General features: G+C 40.4%; 1 protein-coding gene across 6 annotated transcripts in view; it reads right to left on the bottom strand.

Moving 5' to 3' along the window:
• Positions 1–19,169, bottom strand: part of LOC117413852 (pumilio homolog 1) — a 62,177-nt gene that overhangs the window by 20,826 nt on the left and 22,182 nt on the right. For 4 of the 6 annotated variants that reach the window (XM_059000419.1, XM_059000420.1, XM_059000422.1 and 1 more), the window contains exons 4-9: positions 16,428–16,533; positions 15,513–15,700; positions 6,633–6,802; positions 4,133–4,406; positions 3,605–3,698; positions 783–899 (exon numbers count right to left, since the gene is read on the bottom strand). In XM_059000419.1, coding sequence (XP_058856402.1) covers positions 783–899; positions 3,605–3,698; positions 4,133–4,406; positions 6,633–6,802; positions 15,513–15,700; positions 16,428–16,533 — 949 coding nt within the window. The remainder of the gene's footprint in view (positions 1–782; positions 900–3,604; positions 3,699–4,132; positions 4,407–6,632; positions 6,803–15,512; positions 15,701–16,427; positions 16,534–19,169) is intronic. The other 2 variants (XM_059000423.1, XM_059000421.1) reach the window with 1 other exon arrangement.

Consider the following 19,169-nt stretch of genomic DNA (forward strand, 5'->3'; position numbering starts at 1 on the left):
ATGCAAGCAAGCAAACAGATTTAATCTCCAGGTAAAACTCCACAGCCCCACATGGTTTATATAGTTCACATGTTTAAATGGGTGCCACTTACATGCCCATTTCACTTACACTGTTTCCTGTAAAATGCTGCTGTTACAAGTTTTAAATAACTATTATTTACATACTGTCGGAAATGCACTTTTTACAATGTTGTATTTAATGACTCTGTAGTTTCAAATTGTTGTTTATATTATTTTAGATTGCAGGGTTGTGTGAATCTTGCTTGTTAATGTTGTGTAGTTCACTAAAATGACCTCGGGGGAGGGGACGGGGGGTAGACAGACAATCAATCTACAATGAATGGTATGAAAGTCAGACAGCAGTCTGAAACACGAAATAAAGCTTTGCTAATTAAAACCCTAAGTGATAATAATTCAATAATCTTCTTTACTTCTTGTTCTACACTAACATAGCCTGACCTCACGACAGGTATTGTAACAAAGTAGAGTGTTACAATAATTATTCATTTTGTTTCAAACATTTGTAAAAAAAAAATACCAACATTCCAGCCAGTGCCACATGACGAACCAGCTGGTGTAAAGAAAAACGTGCCACTTGCCAGTTCTTCAGGGGATTTTCTACAAATTGAATGGGCATGATTTATAAAAATAAACACACTGCCTGGCAGTGCAGTATCAGCCACCGCTCCTACCACAGTACTGGGGACATGTTCCATGGAAGTTTTATTTTCTATCACTCAAGCCTCAATAGAAGAGCAGAGGGTGTGAGGATCTTCTCTTACCTAGCGTGGCGGCCGCAGCGAGCCCTGCTGCGTAGGGGTCCGTTCCTGGGGGGGCTGCACTGATGATGTACGGGTTTTGAACAAAAGCGGTGGGAGCAAGACCTGCTGAAAACACACCTGTCAGTAAAAACAGACTTCAATAGGATGGCAGTCCCACACATCCCTAAAACTACAGTCTCCACACATCTCTATAAGGACCTGGCTGTCAGAAGTGACTCGTACACACATCTCATTTAGGGGGGTTCTTGATTTTTTTTTTTTTTGTATGTGCATTACCTGCTCAGACACTGACCACCCAACATCTTCTCACCTGATGTGTACTTGAACCATCTTGACACTGAACTAGACATGACAATGCAATATCCTTCTCCCAAACAGTAAGGCTATATTGGGTCTGCCAAGACCTTGCCTACAGGGGACTGAACCTTTAAACAAACATCTGGGAGGACGAAACTACAACCATGAAGAATGCGCGCCGCGCCCCCCCCCCCCCCCCAAATCCTAACCTTAACTTTCCTGACTACACAAGTTAATAAATGTAAAGTACATTTGTCTGCAAAGGTTATGTATCATCCCAGCTAGTCAGCAAAATGCAATAGACTTTCCAAGTAGAACGAATCATTCAGATATTCAAATCAGAGGTGTCACAGGTCTGTGTACCCTCATTGTCCTGTGCATATATAAAAATATTTTAAGTGAGCATGCATGTGCTATATATATATATATATATATATATATATACACACACACACTCAATTTTCACTATTTCAAGTAAACAAATTCAAAGGGCTAATGGGAATCCTTGACAAGCATAAGTTTTTCTATAGAATTAAGATTTTAGATAATGATGCAATTTACACCCTAGGACCTTTCTACACACTTAAAAGCAAGCCAGGGATGTTTGTGACCAGCCTAATTACTGTTTTCCCCAGATCTGTGCTGTATTTAAAACAAGGTTTCCTATCTCCTGTTTCCATCCACAGTTGTTTCCAGGGCAACAGTCAACTCACCTAGGGACCCTTCACTCCTCAGGGCTAAGTGAAGAAATCATGTCAATTCTCCCTATTAGTTATGTTGTACCAACCAGAAAAAAAGGGACCAGTTATATTTTCAGAAAATCCTGACAGCACAGCACATGAAGAAAAAAAAAAACAGCTCCAGTGCATTACTGCCCACCCCCTGACAGGGGTACATTAACATTAAAAACATGACTTGACACAGTGTGACTGGCCCTTATTGTCAAGGACATTGGTTTACACTGGCTTCTTAGCAAAGGGCTTTAAAAAAACATCTCTGCAGACTGCACAGGCTGATCATGTGGTAGAGAATTCTAAGCAGAGAATCCGATAGCCCCATTCCCTCCACCTCCAACTGTGAAACACTCCGGAACTCCCCTGAGATCCTGCTATCTGAATGCAGTCACCATAGAAACAGGGGAACAGAAGAAGAAATGAATCTTCCAAAGAAACTGCAATGTGTCAAGCTGGTCTTGCTGGGTTCATTACTGCACAGATCAGTGGGCGCCTGGAATTGGGTGGGGAGGGTGAATGGGAGCTCAGCTGGTTACAGTGAGTGCATATGGATTCCTAAATGAAGAAGCATCCCATTTAAATAAATACAGCTGGCTGACATTGCTGATACATTGATATTCATTAGTAGGAGGTAGCAAAAGTTAACCTTATACAGCTTCACAACCCAGGTGTGCTACCGAGAACGAAGCATTGAGAACAATACTGATAGAAATGTAATGAGACAGTACAGTGGTCTGAACCTGAGGGGGGTAGAATTCAGACAACTTTACAAACAAGGAAGCAGAACAAGGTTAGCATGGGGCAGTGCAGGATGAGGCAGAAGCATAGTCCTAGAGAAACAGCATTAGTGGGTTTGGGGAGAAATATTTTTAACACTACTAGATCCATTTCGCTGTTTGAGTAGATTATGCACAGCTTACTAATAACTAAGCCTTCGCATTGCTTACAAATAACTTGCAGCACTCTTAAGAGGTTGACTGGTACCCCTACAACACATATGGGTATTAGTTATGTTGCTACAAAATAAAGCTACATTCAAGGGAAATGTTTATATATAAAAACAAAACAAAGCCAATGAAGACAAGTAATAGTTGGCTAGAGATCAGGCTAAAGATGAGACTCACAGAACATGCCGACTGCATTGTACGTTAAGTGTTTTGTGGCTACCTTTAGTTCAAGTTGTGCACCCGTTGCTGTGTCAGGTGTCATTCAAAGAGTTGCAAGAAATACACATACAAGTCATCAAAACAATAATAAAACGAAGAGCGGATAGGTTTATATCGAACATTTTGTGGTTTAAACATTTCAAATGCTTTATCATTGACACAGAGTGCAGATCTACACTTTCACTGAAATCATAAGTGCAGTTGCTGCTCATAGGTTCCAATAGGTTCCAAAGCAGCTTTACAGTGGGAGTTCTCTATTTAGAGAAGTAGAATGGCACACTAGCTAAATACTGCTCATATATTGTTTAATCTTTATTAAATGGAAAAATAAACAAGCCGTGCATCAGTGTGGGTGGAGTGTTAACAGGCTTTCATTAGAGGTGAAATGAGTGAGGTGTGTAGCAGCGTTACAGACAGTGATAGAGAGCAGAGATCCAGAGAGAGAGACAGGAATGCTGGTCTGTTATCACAGACCCCATTAGAGCACAGGGGAATGAGGGTGGGGAATTATACAGTCCCATTCCAGGACAGAAGGTGGGGGTATTGAGCATTTTCAAAATAACATGAAAAGACACACACACCCATGTTCGTGCACTACAGCAGTGGATTCCTCGAAAGCTCTTACCTATGTGAGGTTGCTGGGCAGCTGCTAAGGCATACTGCTGCTGCTGTGCTGCTGTCAGCTGCTGGACTGCCAGGGCGTTGGGTCTCTGGAACAGCTGTAGGCAAACAGGGCACAGAAGCACAGTTAGAATGATTTTAGGGCAGCAACATTTAACTTGTCATGGAACCAAACTGGTATGAACACCCACCCCACCCCCCAATCTCATCTCATACAAAGTAACACATCAGAACCTCAATTAGTGCTGGAATGAACATGGGTTTTTATTATTTGAATATTCTTTATATTTGAATTGACTGGAAAACAAAACGTGCCATATTTACAATAAATGGAAAGGACTTAAAGTAAAGTAGACTGCATTTGTCATGCTTTACACAATATCCTTTTGATTCAGTGAATAATAAAACTACACAAAGCAAGGGTATTTGAGTATACCTTTGTATGAACAGTTGAATATTTTGTCACATGCATTATGATCTTCACTGTGAACTGCAGCGCCCCTGCCACATCCGTCTCGTCCCCGCCTCTCACCTGCTGCTGGGAGTTGTAGTCAAACAGCCCCACAGTGGCTGCTGTGGCGGAGTCCATGGGAAGCTGGTTCCCAGAGTAGTCGAACTGCAGGGGTTCCATGCCCACAGACTCCATGTGGTCCAGCGGCATGTTATGGGACTCCACGCTGTGGAAGTCCTCCACCTGTTTGGCTCCGTTGCTGTTGGCCAGCTGAGCCAGGCCCTCCAAGCCGTTCTGACTGGGGCCCAGGAGGTCCGCCTCACTGCCGGAGGGCGGGCAGTTCCCTGGCGTGCGGCTGGAGTGAGAGGGGGAGGCAGGAGGGCACAAGAGTGTTAGCCAGTCTGGAACTACTGCTTTGTTGCAGGTTTGTGTTTTTGGTGGCTACTTGTAATGATGCTCAGTGTAACAGATTAAATATATGTTGAGTTTTTCATTTGTTTTGTTTAGATTGAATGTGTTGTGGTTAAGAAATCCTAAAAGAAACTTGCAAATTCAATGACAAACATTTTGATTAGAATTCTTCTTCAGTGTCTTCTTGTGCTTTAAACGTCTAGAATGCTGTGTGATATTCTGCATGTGAGATCTACGCTGTCATAAGAATATAAGAAAGTTTACAAACGAGAGGAGGCCATTCAGCCCATCTTGCTCGTTTGGTTGTTAGTAGCTTATTGATCCCAGGATCTCATCAAGCAGCTTCTTGAAGGATCCCAGGGTGTCAGCTTCAACAACATTGGTTTGAAGGTGTCAGCTTCAACAACAAAGTCTTAAGCGTAGTTGCTGCCAATACGTGCTAATGGGGACGGGACTTGTAATTCTTTTTTTAAATTTGCAATCCAGGATGACAGCAGCAGTTACATACAAATTCTTTGTTTGTACTTGTTGGTCTTTGCGTTTTAAAATAGCCAACCATGGGCTCCCGAATGGCGCATCCAGTAAAAGCGCTCCGCTTGGAGTGCAGGATGCGCCCTATATTTCTTATATAAATTAAGAAATGACGTAGATTAACAAAGAAAAAGCATACGTACTCCAAAATGCGTAAGGTGCAAAGTACAAAAATTAAATGTTGACCAATTTTGTTTTGGGTTAAATAAATATTTGCGGAGCAAATATTAAGTGTGCTAGTGCTTCCTCCTTTTGAATGAAGTATTTCTTTTTCAGTCTGTTTTCTGTGGTACACTGCTCACAATCTTTATGTATTTGTTTATTTCTTTTTAACCCTTTGCGGTCCATTGTCGGACCCTGTCCGACATCATCAAGAAACGCAAAAAACTGGTTTCTAGTCGTTTTTTCTCCGGAAAAAGCCGAGAAAACCATTCAATGGCCGAGTGGGAACGACAGGAGCCGAGACAAGCCGATTTAAAAAAAAAAAAAAGGCGTATCTCATGAATAGTCATACTTGCCCCTGGCATCCCATATGGGCGTTCATAAGGAAACAAGCTGGCTGTTACTGTATCAGCGCACAGAGACTATCACGGACATTTGCAGAGCTTTTTTGAGATGTTACAGTAATAAAATAATGACTTGGATTGCATTATTGAGGAGTTTGGTGATAAAACGAGTGATCAGGAGATGATTGATTGGTATGTACGACTATTATTATTATTATTATTTATTTATTAGCATATGTGAAAGCTATAGCGAACGAAAGGGTGGGGCGGGGCTGGAGATATCAAGTGAGTGCTTTGTTGATATGCAGGGCCTTTTAAACCCGTTTGACTGTGAAAAAAAAATACTTTTAACCTGACCCTCACTTAATAAACGGACTGCAAAGGGTTAAATAAAGGCTACTTATTTGATGTTTTTGGTAAGAAACGATATCTGCGCAATAACTGTAGATAAAGCATTCCGTATTGGAAGTCACACGGTTATTATTATTAATGGATATCACGGACATAAACCCAACAGGATGTTGTTTTCTTTCTGATTTAGTTCCTGAGAAGACTAGCTGCCCCAGTTATTCTTACTGAGGTGTACTTGCAGCTGTGTGTTATTGTTTTCTGTAAAACCTTGCTATCCTGTCAGTTAATAAAAGGCTTAATGCAAAGCTGTTGTAACATTGTCTTTATTACGCCGGCCAGAGCCACGCTTACAACTGCATTGTCATATTTTCTACATTTCCTTTAAATTCTCAAATTAATAAATCGATAGCCGGGTTGGGTAATTTAAAACCTGACAGGTACCTGGGTTTTTGGGTACCCGTGTCGGCCTCTAGTTTAAATATAAATAAATGATGCTTTGCCTTACACTGAAGATAATAGCCTTAACACAAGTCATGATGGCAAATCTGTCTCTACTTTTCTTCTGCTCTTTGTGGTGCTTTTTCTATTTTTTGCCGACATGTGGCGAGTTGTGTCACGTTTGTGTTTTTGCTGCAAGAATCCACCTGTACAAAGCTGTTTTAAATGTATTTATCATCGTTTATGCGGGAGCCATGAGGAATATTGTCATGATATAAAAGGAGAGACCAGGGTACAATGCTACCCGGGGTACCGAGTGGGGTCTCATATTCACATTTTTCTACCTGAAATCCTTCACGTCCATGTCAATGCCATTCTGCACCGGCAATCCGTTTTGTTTCTCCATGCCGTCGCCCTCCACTTCCTTCAAGTCTCCCAGTTTATCCCCGTCGTAAGTAGTCTTGGTCTTTTTCTCTCTCTTTTCATGTTCCTCTGCTTCCGGGTCTCGAGGCCCCTAGACACAAAACAGTACATTTTAGTGGATCGCTGTGGAAGATTCTGCTGCTCTCTCCTGGTTAATCTATAAAGCGTATCCAAGCAGTCACCAAATTGACTTAATGAACAAAACGTAAAATCTAAATAAAGGGGTTTGGTTTAATACGATAACCCACGTTACGGTTACAGCTAATAACTGGTTATTGAAGGAATCGCCAACACACAATCAGACCAAGTGATTCTGTCTCAATTTCCAGCAAACACTAGAGAAATCCAAACAGAATATAGCTCATGTAATATGAATGTTTCTTTTCTGCATGTGAACATTACATTTGAATCAATGTAGTACAGCCCGGTAACAGAGTGGATGGTCTCATGTTTTACAGGTTTTAATGCAGGAGGGAGCAGTTTCTAAAAACACCTGATTGACAACATCTAAAGCAGGGGTGTCCAACCCTGGTCCTGGAGGGCCGGTGTCCCTCCTGGTTTTTTCTAACTGTGTCCTAAATTATTAATTGGACCAATTACTACCAATTATTGTTCTAAGTAAGTAATTGAGGGCACAGTTGGAACAAAAACCAGGAGGGACACCAGTCCTCCAGGACCAGGATTGGACACCCCTGATCTAAAGGGATTATCATCCCACAGCCCAGGGATGAAGTATTTCAGCCGTACAGTCCCATAGCTTACCCGTCTTTGGGCAAGTATTAGCATGGCTTGCAAAAAACTATTCTAAACACTTCTAAGTATTCACCTCCCAGACCCAGAGAGAAAACATACCCAACCCTGCCTAATTATCCGTCCCCCTGGTAACCACACACAAGACTCTGTCTGCTTAAATGAAGGAGGTTAAATGGAGGTGCACAATAAAATATGGCTCCTGAGTTTCTACACTTAGCAACTTGCTTCAAAAGCCTTGGTGCTTGTTTACGCACCTTTTATCTTTTGCTGGTGTTTGAAGGTTGTTATTTATACTATGAACATAACTGGAGTAGTGATAAGTAAATAAACTGCTCCGCAACAATATCTTAGATCGCTGCCTCTTTCATTTCTTTATCTCGATCATTTCAAGGGGAGTTCTGAAACCTACGACTGGGTGCAGCAGCGCCAGTGTATGTTTCTAATCCTGAAATATCTTACCTGTTTATAGGTCACCAGGAAGAAAAGGATAATGAACTACTGGTGACAGACAAAGAATGAAACTTGATTATAAATCTCCCTCTCGACCTGTGAGGGAACTGTGTAAAGGGAACAGTGTGCCCCGGAATAGATGGTCTGACAATTCATTCCAGGGAAAGGTGGAAGGTCGGCCATCTAGAAAGGGGGCGGAGCCACAGTACACCAAGTCATCGCCCCAGACGGGAAGCGATGTGGCAATCGGATTGGAGGAAAAGCAATTGCACTCGCTAACCAAGGGGGTGTGGCTGAAGGTACAAAAGGGGATGTGGCCAAGCGAACTGCCCCTTTGTTATGGTTGCAAGAGAACCACTGAAGGAGAGTAATAAAAGAACCTGAGTGTTTAGTGTTTGTACTTGTTTGTTCTTGTTAGACGGCTAACACTTACTGGGAGCTGTCGCTTAAGGCCAGCACCAACATTGCTGTGTATTGCCTTGGATTATTATTTGCGATCGCCAACACGACTTGGATTACAAACAAAACAAATAAAGAATTGCTTGAACCGTGAACTTTGTTGTTTGTCATCTGTTTACGCACTGCATCACCTCTACACCTGCGCACTGCAAACCACTTTGCCACAACTACACATAAAAAACAAAAAATATGAAGTGAATGATAAATTAGTTGTAAGATGGATCAACGTGTGCAAGTGTTTGACACTATACATCATGCTTAAAATCAGGAGATCATGAGACTAAAGGCTGCTACCCACCGGAAGCGATGCGACAAAATGAATAGAACCTATACTTCTGATAAGCATCGCGGGAGCTACACCAGGGCGACACAAAATAGTTAGGATTGAATCCTATTTTTTGCGATTTGTCATGCGACTAGGGAATTAACCAATCAGAGAATAGCGTCAATGCATGTGGTCCAGCAGGGTGAAGCAGTATCCAGAATGACAGAGAAAAAAACACCCAGAGCTTTGACAAGGGCCATCGCAAATACAAAGACACAGAATTGAAAGACAATATATGCAAGTCCATTTCGAAGGAATTGGATAAGTCTGGTATTTATGATTTACTGATTTATTTACAGCTAGAACATGTGCACAATTCTCTGAACGTTTCATCAAAGCACTTGTTTCCTGTAGCATTTCAAATTATACAAACTGTAAGGATATATTAACAGGCCTATTACAATTCAGAACCGTTAAATGTGCCAGCATCATTTGGAGAGCAGCTATAAAGCAGGCAATGAGCATGTGGCAGTAAACCCTACAGGAAGCGTTCCCTCACAATGGAACTGAAAGCATTCTGTGCATTACTAAGATGCATACTATCCATGGCATGCATCCTGTATGCGCTTACATTTCACACGACTGCAGATGCAAGGCCAGGGATAGGCAGGGTTCTCCACACACTCCACGTCAGGGAAACAGAAAGCTGCATCTGCTGTGTTCAGTCACACATTGCAGGCAGTGCCGATGGCAGTAATAGGAGTGCTCATTCACGACAGGAGACCGATTAGTCTGTAGAGCCAATGATTTTCCCTTTAGAAAATTACTGTTTTCCATTTAACAAAACAGTAATTTCAGTTTTCTATTGATTACTTGCCATTTGTACTTGAACTTTCAAGCTATGTTGTTCAAGTGAAGGCCAATACATTTATTGTTGTTTGTGTTTATTTTAATCACAGTTCATGTAAAAGTGAAATATACTAAATACACAAGTTAAAAATATAAACAGTGAATGTCAGCTAATACTAAAACAGCATTTTTAATGCTTTAACCACGTTAACACCATAACGTACCATGCCATACCTGCGTACGTCAAGTTTCCCATTCTATTCTATGATCAGTTTCTAAGTCTAGCGTTTCAGGTTTCATTCTCTAAGGCTAGTGCTGTGGAACGTGCAATGAAAGTCGGGGGAGGGTCAGGTGACATTTGTATCCAATTGCGTGTCATGTAGCGATTCCAATCTACCTGTGGGCGTTTAGAAGACAGATATATTGCGGGAAGCCATTCAACTTTTACAAATATATAGTGTTTTAAATAATTTGTTTTATTTAGTTTTACTTGTTTAGTTGTAGTTTACATAGTTTTTAGCGAAAGCTAAACATGGCAACGTATGTGGTCTTTCTATAATGAGCAACGGGAGTGAAGTTGGTTACCAAGATTGATACCAGCGACAGTGATGCTGACTTATCACTTAGCGATGATGATGAAGAGGATGTGGAGCCAAGAACAATACAAACAGTTCAAACAGAAGAGCATGCAGCTACTTTACAGGTAAGCCAGCTGCAAACGGGAAGCTGTTTGGTTTGAAATGGCAGTGCTGTGACGAAATACTATCAAAACACAGCACTGGGTACAGGCAATAAAGCAGGCGTCTGCAGCAGCCAGATCCATCACAATGCCTGCGCAAAGTAGCCCTGTACACGCATTTGTGACCATCCCTCCAACACGAGGGAAGCAGAGACCGCAAAAAAGTTGCAGGGTCTGTTACGAAAATGAAAACAAAAGACGACACAAGAAAAATGTGCAGTGGTTGCGAAGGCAACCCCGGGTTCTGTTGTATTGAACACTTCAATAAATGGCACAGAGCAAGTCAATAATGGCACACTTTTTGATGTACTGTACTGATTATTGTCATTAGCAGCGTTTTTGTTTTCATTGTTCAAAAAAAAAAAAGTGCATGTGGGGTAATTTTTTCCAAAAATAAAAATACAAATCTTAACAAAGTAGTCCAATGCTTTAGTACAAAAGGGCAAACACATGCTGGTTTATCAAGAGGAATATCTGCCATGGTGCACATTTTAACAAAGCCGAGAAGCTTCTCACATCTTTAGACTAACATTCCAAGCGGTACCCGAGGCAGCGCTGTACCCTGGTCTCTCTCGTTCAGTTTACGTATTCCTCAATGCTCCTGCATAATCGATTGTCACAGCTAAACAAAAACGTAATACAACACGCCCGGCACCAAGAAAATAGAAAAAGCCAGCAGAGAGCAAAAGAAAAGCCTGTATATATTGAGTCATCATAACTTGTGTAAAAAAAGCTATTATCTTCACTGTCTTCATTTTTATTCATATTTAAAATGTCAACTTGATTTTATTATAATGATGCCTAACAAAAGCTACTGTAATACAACATGTTACTGGCTTATTCACAGCTCTACTGAATGTAATAGTCAGTTTATTTTAATCTAGAGTGAATGATTACAGTATTTTAATAATGGTTTTGGGGAAACTGTCAGTGACAATTTATTATTAGCAATCCTGTGGCAGGATGACTTGCAGTGGTGAGGTGTGGTGACGTCACGGACCAGGAAGTAACAGAAACCAAAACAATGGATGGGAGGGTGAAACTGAACGCTACGGCGTTCAACTGATTTTATTAAATAAATAAACAAAACAAAAGATTTAAACAAACAACAAAATAAAACAAAAAAGCGCGTTGGCCAAACAAATAAAGTTTTCGCAGTTGTTTGGTTTTTTAAATTTGTTTTCTGTCTCCTCGCTCTCCGTACTCTCCTCTGTACACTCCTCCCCTCAGCACGGACAGCTGCAGGTTCTTATACTCTGGCAGAGGGGTTAACTAGCTGTTAATTATCTTATTACCCCTCGGCCACAGTCTGCACGCGTTTAGTAAGGATGCGTGACTGTCAGCTAGTTAAATAATCAGTAGCTGATCAACCATGCATCCTCACGGGGTTTTAAATTATAAAAACAATAACAAATACGCGGCGCTTTTATCTGTGCCGCAAACAAAAATACAAATAATAATAAATAAATAAATAAATAAATATACAGGGGTGGGACACTCCGCCACACATACAGACAAGCGACTGCACTGGGATAGCCAACTTATTCTCAAAGTGGTTTTGTTTCAACAAGTTTTAGGTAAGTGAAGACTTTTTTTTTGTACACACTCTAGATGTGTAAAATCATTTGTAACACTGGAAGGTTACTGGTGCAATGTCAAGTGCCAAACAAATAATTTGATAGAAGGCGGATTAGCACAGGGTTCAAGTTGATTTTAAAATGTTATTTTATAGCTTCCACTGAGGGTAACGAAATGCAATATCAAGCACTGGCTAGGGTTGGAACAAATATCATGATATTATCGATAATTTTATTGCGTTGAAAAATTATCGATCATTGGTTACCCAATATGATACGCTTGTGTGCAACAGTAACTGCATTGAATCAGTTAGCAGCACTGAACTGTCTGCGTGAGGCGTAAGACGTGATCTGTGCGCACTGCGTAGTGGGAAGTTGTAACAAGTGCAGTAACTTACTGAGTAAGGCGAATGTTTGAAGCTAATGGTGATGGCAGCTGCAGAAAACCCTGAACCGGCTGAACATATTTTCAATTTGATTTATTTCTTTATTTTTATTTTCAATCAGCACATGACAATGCCATGCAAAGAGAATACCACTAATCTCTTCACCCATCTAAAGATCGCCATCCAGATTCATATTCACGCGTTTCTGCGAGACCAAAATGTGATGGAAGCAGAGCAAGATCTAAATCTGAGCAGAGAAGTTCAAACATAACATTAACTGAGTTTCTGGATTACAAATCAAAACTTAACAAGGATCACCCGAAACACAGTGAAATTACAAATGCCAGCACTTGTTTTAATGTGCAGCCAATAAGCTGATGCGTAAGGTGTATGTAAATAGTGATTTCAAACTATATGCTTGCCTTTAACTTTACATCATGTTTTCATTTTGATCCTCAATTTTGCACTGGCAAAGCAGGACTGGTTTTCTAACATAAATTACTGGTTCTTGTAAAATAAAAATGTAGCGCAATGTAAATTACTGTAGAAAAGTGGACCGTTTGCCTATTTATCATTGACAGTTTAAAGTACATTAAATGTAATTGCAATTCACAAATGGGGGGGGGGGACCCAACCAGAATTTTCAGCTCCGGTTCCGAAAGTTCAGAGCGTCTGATTTTGTTCCGGTTCAAACAAAATTAAATACTGGTTAATATCGGTTTTTTTCTAGCCAAGCAGGCTATTGTATTGGTGTTCATAGGTCTTCATTTTCTCGAAACTAAACAAAAAAGCATGAAATACAGTAAACACCAGATAACTCGCCACTCAAAGGGAAAACGATGCGACAAGTTATCCATCTGTATCAATAAATGCATTTACGTCCTATCTATGGAAACAAGCCTTAAAAGAAAATGACAGCTGTCTGCTTTTTTTCTTTTCTCCATTGCAACTTTCGTTTGCCTCAGTTTGAGTTATGGCTGCACGATTAATCTAATTCTGTTCGAAATTGCGATACTAACATGTGCAATATCCATATCGCAAGAGGCTGCGATTTTCTCCTTTCTTTGACAGTCCGTTAAAACAACAAAAACTAGGCTACGGTACCTCCTCCAATGAAATGCGCTCGACTCCGTTCATTCAGTGTCTACATGCACAGAGGGTGTTGACCAATCACAAGCGGGCTCTCTCACTCTCTGCGTGGCATGCACATGCTAACCAATCACAAGAGTCTCCACAGAGCGCGCTTTTAGACGCTGATGAGGAGCAAAGAGAAAGGGCTTGTCGGAAAAATGAGTGCTGCTGAGGAGAGCGTTGATTTGGTGGCCAAGAAGGGCGCATCCTCTGTCGTATGGCAGTATTTCGGCTTCAAACCAACTGATGTTACCCAAACGCAAGTCTTGTGCAAAAAGAGAGGCAACACAACTAATTTATTCAATGAGAGAGGCTTTAGCCACCTGGGGCCTGAAAGAGGAGAAGCAAGTTTGCATCACTACTGATAACGGGGCACACGTGGTCAAGGCTATCGCGTTGAATGACTGTTTTGGCCACAGACTGCAGCTTGCAAATCGGTAAGTGTTAGGCTACATGTTTTTAAGGCACTTTTATAATTTCAACTATAATAATTGTGCCTACACATACATAATTACACAATCATAAGCTTCCTATTCCATCTGCAGCTTATGGCTGCCTGAATAATATTATCTTAGGTTATTTAAGAACTCAACTTATAATAGTAATAGAAAATAGGAACTCAATGTTATTAATTAATGTTTAAACCCTTTGCAGCCCATTTATTCAGTGTGTGTCAGGCGTGTCAGGTCCAATTTATTTTCACACGCGCAGTTTATTTTAGATGCGCTGTTTAAAATTTTTTTTTTTTTCCCCCAGAGTAAAACAGGTTTAAAAGGCACTGCATATCAACAGTACACTCAGTACTGCATCTCCAGCCCCGCCCCACCCTTTGTTCGCTATATTATTCACATATGCCAAGAAATAAATAAATAATAATAGTCGTGGACATTATTTTGATTTTAAGAAATTCAATAAAACAATGTTGGAAAAGATTTGGTTTTGTATTGTTACACAGCATATATTTATTCCTATGATCTCATTTTAGAAGCAATGTTTTCTACCCTGACACTTGTTTTAACCATGTCTGATTGCATTTTTTGAAGTTTTCACCCAAGTGTTTGAAAATCGCAATTCATAATCGCAATATCTGGCCAAAAAATCGCAATTAGATATTTTATCCAAATCGTGCAGCCCTAGTTCGAGATTACATTTATTTAGTTTTAAACAATTCAAAACAGTGACAATTCGCAACACTCGGTGGGTTAGCATCCTAACATTCAACATAATAACTTAATGCTATGTTATAAATAAATAAACTCTGCAGCTAAATCGAGATCACTCCATCAAATATGCCACTTGCTTTTTTTCTCAGTTCTGTTCTACCTTTCAACTTTGTGGTGTTTTTAACTTAATAAAAAAATGCATTTCTAGGACTCTACACATCTGCCATATATTTGAAAGGTTATACAAAAAAACATTTGTGACAAACATCTCTTCAAAGCATTATATATTTACCATAACCTACACATTTCTTATTGCATAGCTACTCTGTTTTAAACAGAAGATATGCAGAAAAAAATATTAGTAATTTGACAGAATGCAATTACATAAAAAAAAAAAAAAAGACCTCTTAGGCCTAACAAAGTATGCAGCTAAAAACAGCAAACTGTGGGTCCAGGAATATAAGTAGCAAACCTCCTAACAAAGAGCTTCACTTGCCACACATACTTTTACAGCTTGTCTTCTGTGTACATGCTTTAAGTTAATAACAGTACCTGTTTATTTTGAGAGAATACAAGACTGATCACGTAACGTGGACCCAGCATGTATCCGACTGCAAGGTGAAAAAGCCTGAACTGAAGACAACATAGTGCGATTTGATTCCCTGCTGGCTGCTCCGAAAAAGCAAGCGAAATGTAATGTTGAATCTGATTATTCTACATATTTTATTTATTCAGCCAATAATCAATTAGTGATAATTTACAGCTGATAATCGATAAAGTCATTATCGTCCAACCCTAACAAAGGCAATATTGGGATAAAGTATAATCCAATTTACTATGGTTTTTCAAAGGGTCAAATAAGCAAAGTCTATAAAAACATTTCCAACAAGGAATTCTATTTCAGCATGCCAGTTCCGTTACTTCAGCGGAAATTCCATTATCATGGAAAATCATTGGCCCTAAGTCTGTTCCGAGGCCCACCCTGTAAAAAGCAGTGGCACAAGATATCAAACAGAGCGAGAGACTTACATAAGCTCCCTTCCTGAGGCAGGAGTCAAGCTTCTCCCCTGGGGACGAGCTCAGGACGTACTCCACCATGCTGACCCCCAGCCCTCCACTTTCTGACCGCGGAGACAGCACAGAGCCCACCTCACTGCTGCCATGGAAACCCTGGCCAGGCCGCCGCTGCACCATGATTGGCTGAGAGACCGAATGATCTGCACACAGAGGGAGGAGAGCACTCAGTGTCACACTACAGGGGGAAAGAAAGCTTCATAGCGCATTCAATTACCATACAAATCACAGACAATATATTGGAAATTCATTAGCACAGAATATCTACTAATCCAGGGATGGAAGCAAGACTCCAATCGCACAGCAGTTTGATCCATTCTTGGTTTTACTACGATCCACCGGAGCTTGTTACCTTTACACTGCGGCTAATCAAGTTGCTATTAAAACCTGGAATGGATGAAAGTCCTATGGAATAGGAGTATTACTTCCGACCTTGCAATCTAGAAGCTAGGCGTCTTCATATTTATTTATATATAAAAAAATCCTAATAGTAAAGTAGATAAAATCAACTGTACTAAAACCAAATGGGTTAGATATTGGCCCAGGCTTCTATAAAGATACGGTCGTTGATAGGTGCAAGCGAGTCAGTGAAGATTGTTAACACAATTCTACTTCTGCTCTGATCTTAGCTTGCAGGTGCTATCAAGCACTTTATCTTAACCTACTGATCAAAAGGCATATAGTGTGACTTCAGGGGAATCGTACCACACTTAATTACATGCTACAGCAGCATATCATGCACAATTAAATCTATATCAGTTTGTTAGAAGTAAATACAGGGTAGACTGGGAATCAATACTAGTGATGTTTGATTTTGTACTGCCTTCCCTAGAATAAGGAAAAAGGTAAGCTAAGGCTAGTGTTTCTTACCCGAGGCCCCCCATGCACAGTCCCTCCACTGGTCAAGAAATATCCCTTTTGGTCCGTCTTTACTTGAATCGTCTGACTCCCAGAACTTCTTGCCTGGCAAAAGTTGCTGCATGGGACAAGAAAAGGAGATGTTAGCTGCATTAAAAAAGCATTTATTTATTAGTGCACTTGACAACAGTATAGGTTATGGTAATGTGTTTTGTTCTTAATACAAGTACTGTAAAAGCACAGGAGTGCACTGTACAGGAAAAGGAAAGGCAGCTAGCTATAGATGTTTATGCTCTGCAGCTGCCTTCGGGAAAAGCTTACAAGAAATACCATGAGCTAAACCATGAGTTTACAGCCAGCCAGCTGTAACATGCCGCTGTTTCCAACCAAGCTTTCAAGATTACAAAATATGCAGCATTCATTTATTACTGAAAATTTCACACTTTACTGGCAAAAACTTGTTTTAAGGCAAAATACTAATGGAAAATAATTTGAAAAACCTACAAAATCAAGGCATTGCTAGTGGCAGTATTGATGGACAAGCAGAACTCTCTGAACTCATGGTTTGTGCAGTACCACGTCCCACATTCCCTCCCAAAGAAAAGCCCTGGAAATATCTGGGCACTGCAGGGGACACTAAGCAGATGAAAGCAGGTGCAATGCATCTGTCCTTGAGATTGCAGGCACAGGCGATTTTGTAGTCAGAGATTACTCTAACCCTGGACGAAGATAAAGAACCGAGTTTCAACTACGTGCTGCGTGACCGAAACAAATATCACATTTGTCATTTAACCCTTTGCGGTCCATTGTCGGACCTGGTCCGACATTGCAATTATTCCTATCGGGTCCATTGTCGGACCCTGTCCGACATCATCAAAAAAACGCAAAAAACAGGTTTCTAGTCGTTGTTTCTCCAGAAAAAGCTGAGAAAACCATTCAATGGCCGAGTGGGAGTGACAGGAGCCGAGACAAGCCGATAAAAAATAAAAAAATAAAAAAAAAATAATGGCGTATCTCATGAATAGTCATACATGCCCCTGGCATTACATAGGGGCGGTCATAAGGAAACAAGCTGGCTGTTAGTGTATCAGCGCACAGAGACTATCAGACATTTGCAGAGCTTTTTTGAGATGTTATAGTAATAAAATAATGACTTGGATCGCATTATTGAGGAGTTTGGTGATAAAACGAGTGATCAGGAGATGATTGATTGGTATGTACGACTATTATTATTATTTATTTCTTAGCATATGTGAAAGCTATAGCGAACGAAAGGGTGGGGCGGGGCTGGAGATGCCTAGTGAGTGCTTGGTTGATATGCAGGGCCTTTTAAACCCGTTTGACTGGAAAAAATAAATCAGGTCTTATGGACCTGACGCGCACTTAATAAATGGACTGCAAAGGGTTAAAGATGTAGCTTGAGAGTCCAGTTCTCTGGACAAAAAGCACAATATTGAAAGGAACACACATTGATTATGAAGATGAAACTCTTATAAACAAACACCTGGACCACCCAAAATCAAAGGAAGTGGATATAATGCAATACAGGGCCAAGCCTAAAATTTCAACAACTAAATCCAACTGAAAAAGGGAGTGCTACCATCTCCTGTACAAGAGAGAATACAAAGGACATCGTTCCAGCAATGCACAAATATATAACAGACTTACAGAACCGTGTGTTTTTAGTGAGACAACATAGTAAGAGACCCATATTCTGGTTTTCACAGTCCAGTTCTCTATACTGTATTTGGAGATGCAAACAAACAGCACGCTACTGCACGGTGCATGGAGCAGGAGCGCTCTCTATTCATGTTAATGCAATTAGCTGTAATAGGAGCAAGTTGTACTAAGACAGGGAGAGAATTGCTTACACAACCAGCTTGTGTGTAGAGAATTTGCTTACAACACAAACTGAATCTGGCATGTGATGACATTATTTTCCATCTTGAGACCTGTATTGTAGTTGCATTCAAGCTGGAGACTGTGGTGAGCAATGGTATAGGCCAGTGGTTTTCAAACTGCGGCCGTGACAAGGTTATCAGGGCACCCGACAGGTAACTATTTGTTTGACTTCTTGGCAATTGTAACAATGTCGTTGTCCATCCAGTCCAAAGCACCTTTGACCATTGTTCCATAGTCCAATTTCTGTATTCTTGTGCATATTTGAGCTTTTTAGTCGTGTTCCCCTTTCTTAAGAGGTATTCTTACTGCAACACATCCTTCAAGTCCTGATTTCAAGAGTGACCTTCATACTGTTGATCTGATGGACAACACCTGTGCCTTCTGCTACTGTTGTCAATTCAATGCTTGTCTTCTTTCTATTCCTTAAGGATATTATCTTCAAGTATTGCTCATCCTTGTTAGATAGCTTTTTGGGTCTTCCAGTCCTGGTTTTGTCAATTACAGATGATGTTTCTCTGTACTTGTTGATTATGCTTTGGATACCACACCTTGAAAATCAAGTGATGCAAGCTATTCACTTAATGTTTTTCTTTCTTTATGCAAGGTTGTTATAATAGTAGAAAACAATAGCGGGAGGCTTTGAGTAAAAATTGTTGATGCTCATAATGCATCACAGTAGAAAAATGCAACATGTCTAAGACTTTTGCACATCAGTGTATATACACTACCGGTCAAAAGTTTTAGAACACCCCCATTTTTCCAGTTTTTATTGAAATTTAAGCAGTTCAAGTCCAGTGAATAACCTGAAATGGTACAAAGGTAAGCGGTAAACTGCCAGAGGTTAAAAAAAAA

This window comes from Acipenser ruthenus, chromosome 25 (assembly GCF_902713425.1).
Source record: "Acipenser ruthenus chromosome 25, fAciRut3.2 maternal haplotype, whole genome shotgun sequence".
Classification (NCBI taxonomy): domain Eukaryota; kingdom Metazoa; phylum Chordata; class Actinopteri; order Acipenseriformes; family Acipenseridae; genus Acipenser; species Acipenser ruthenus.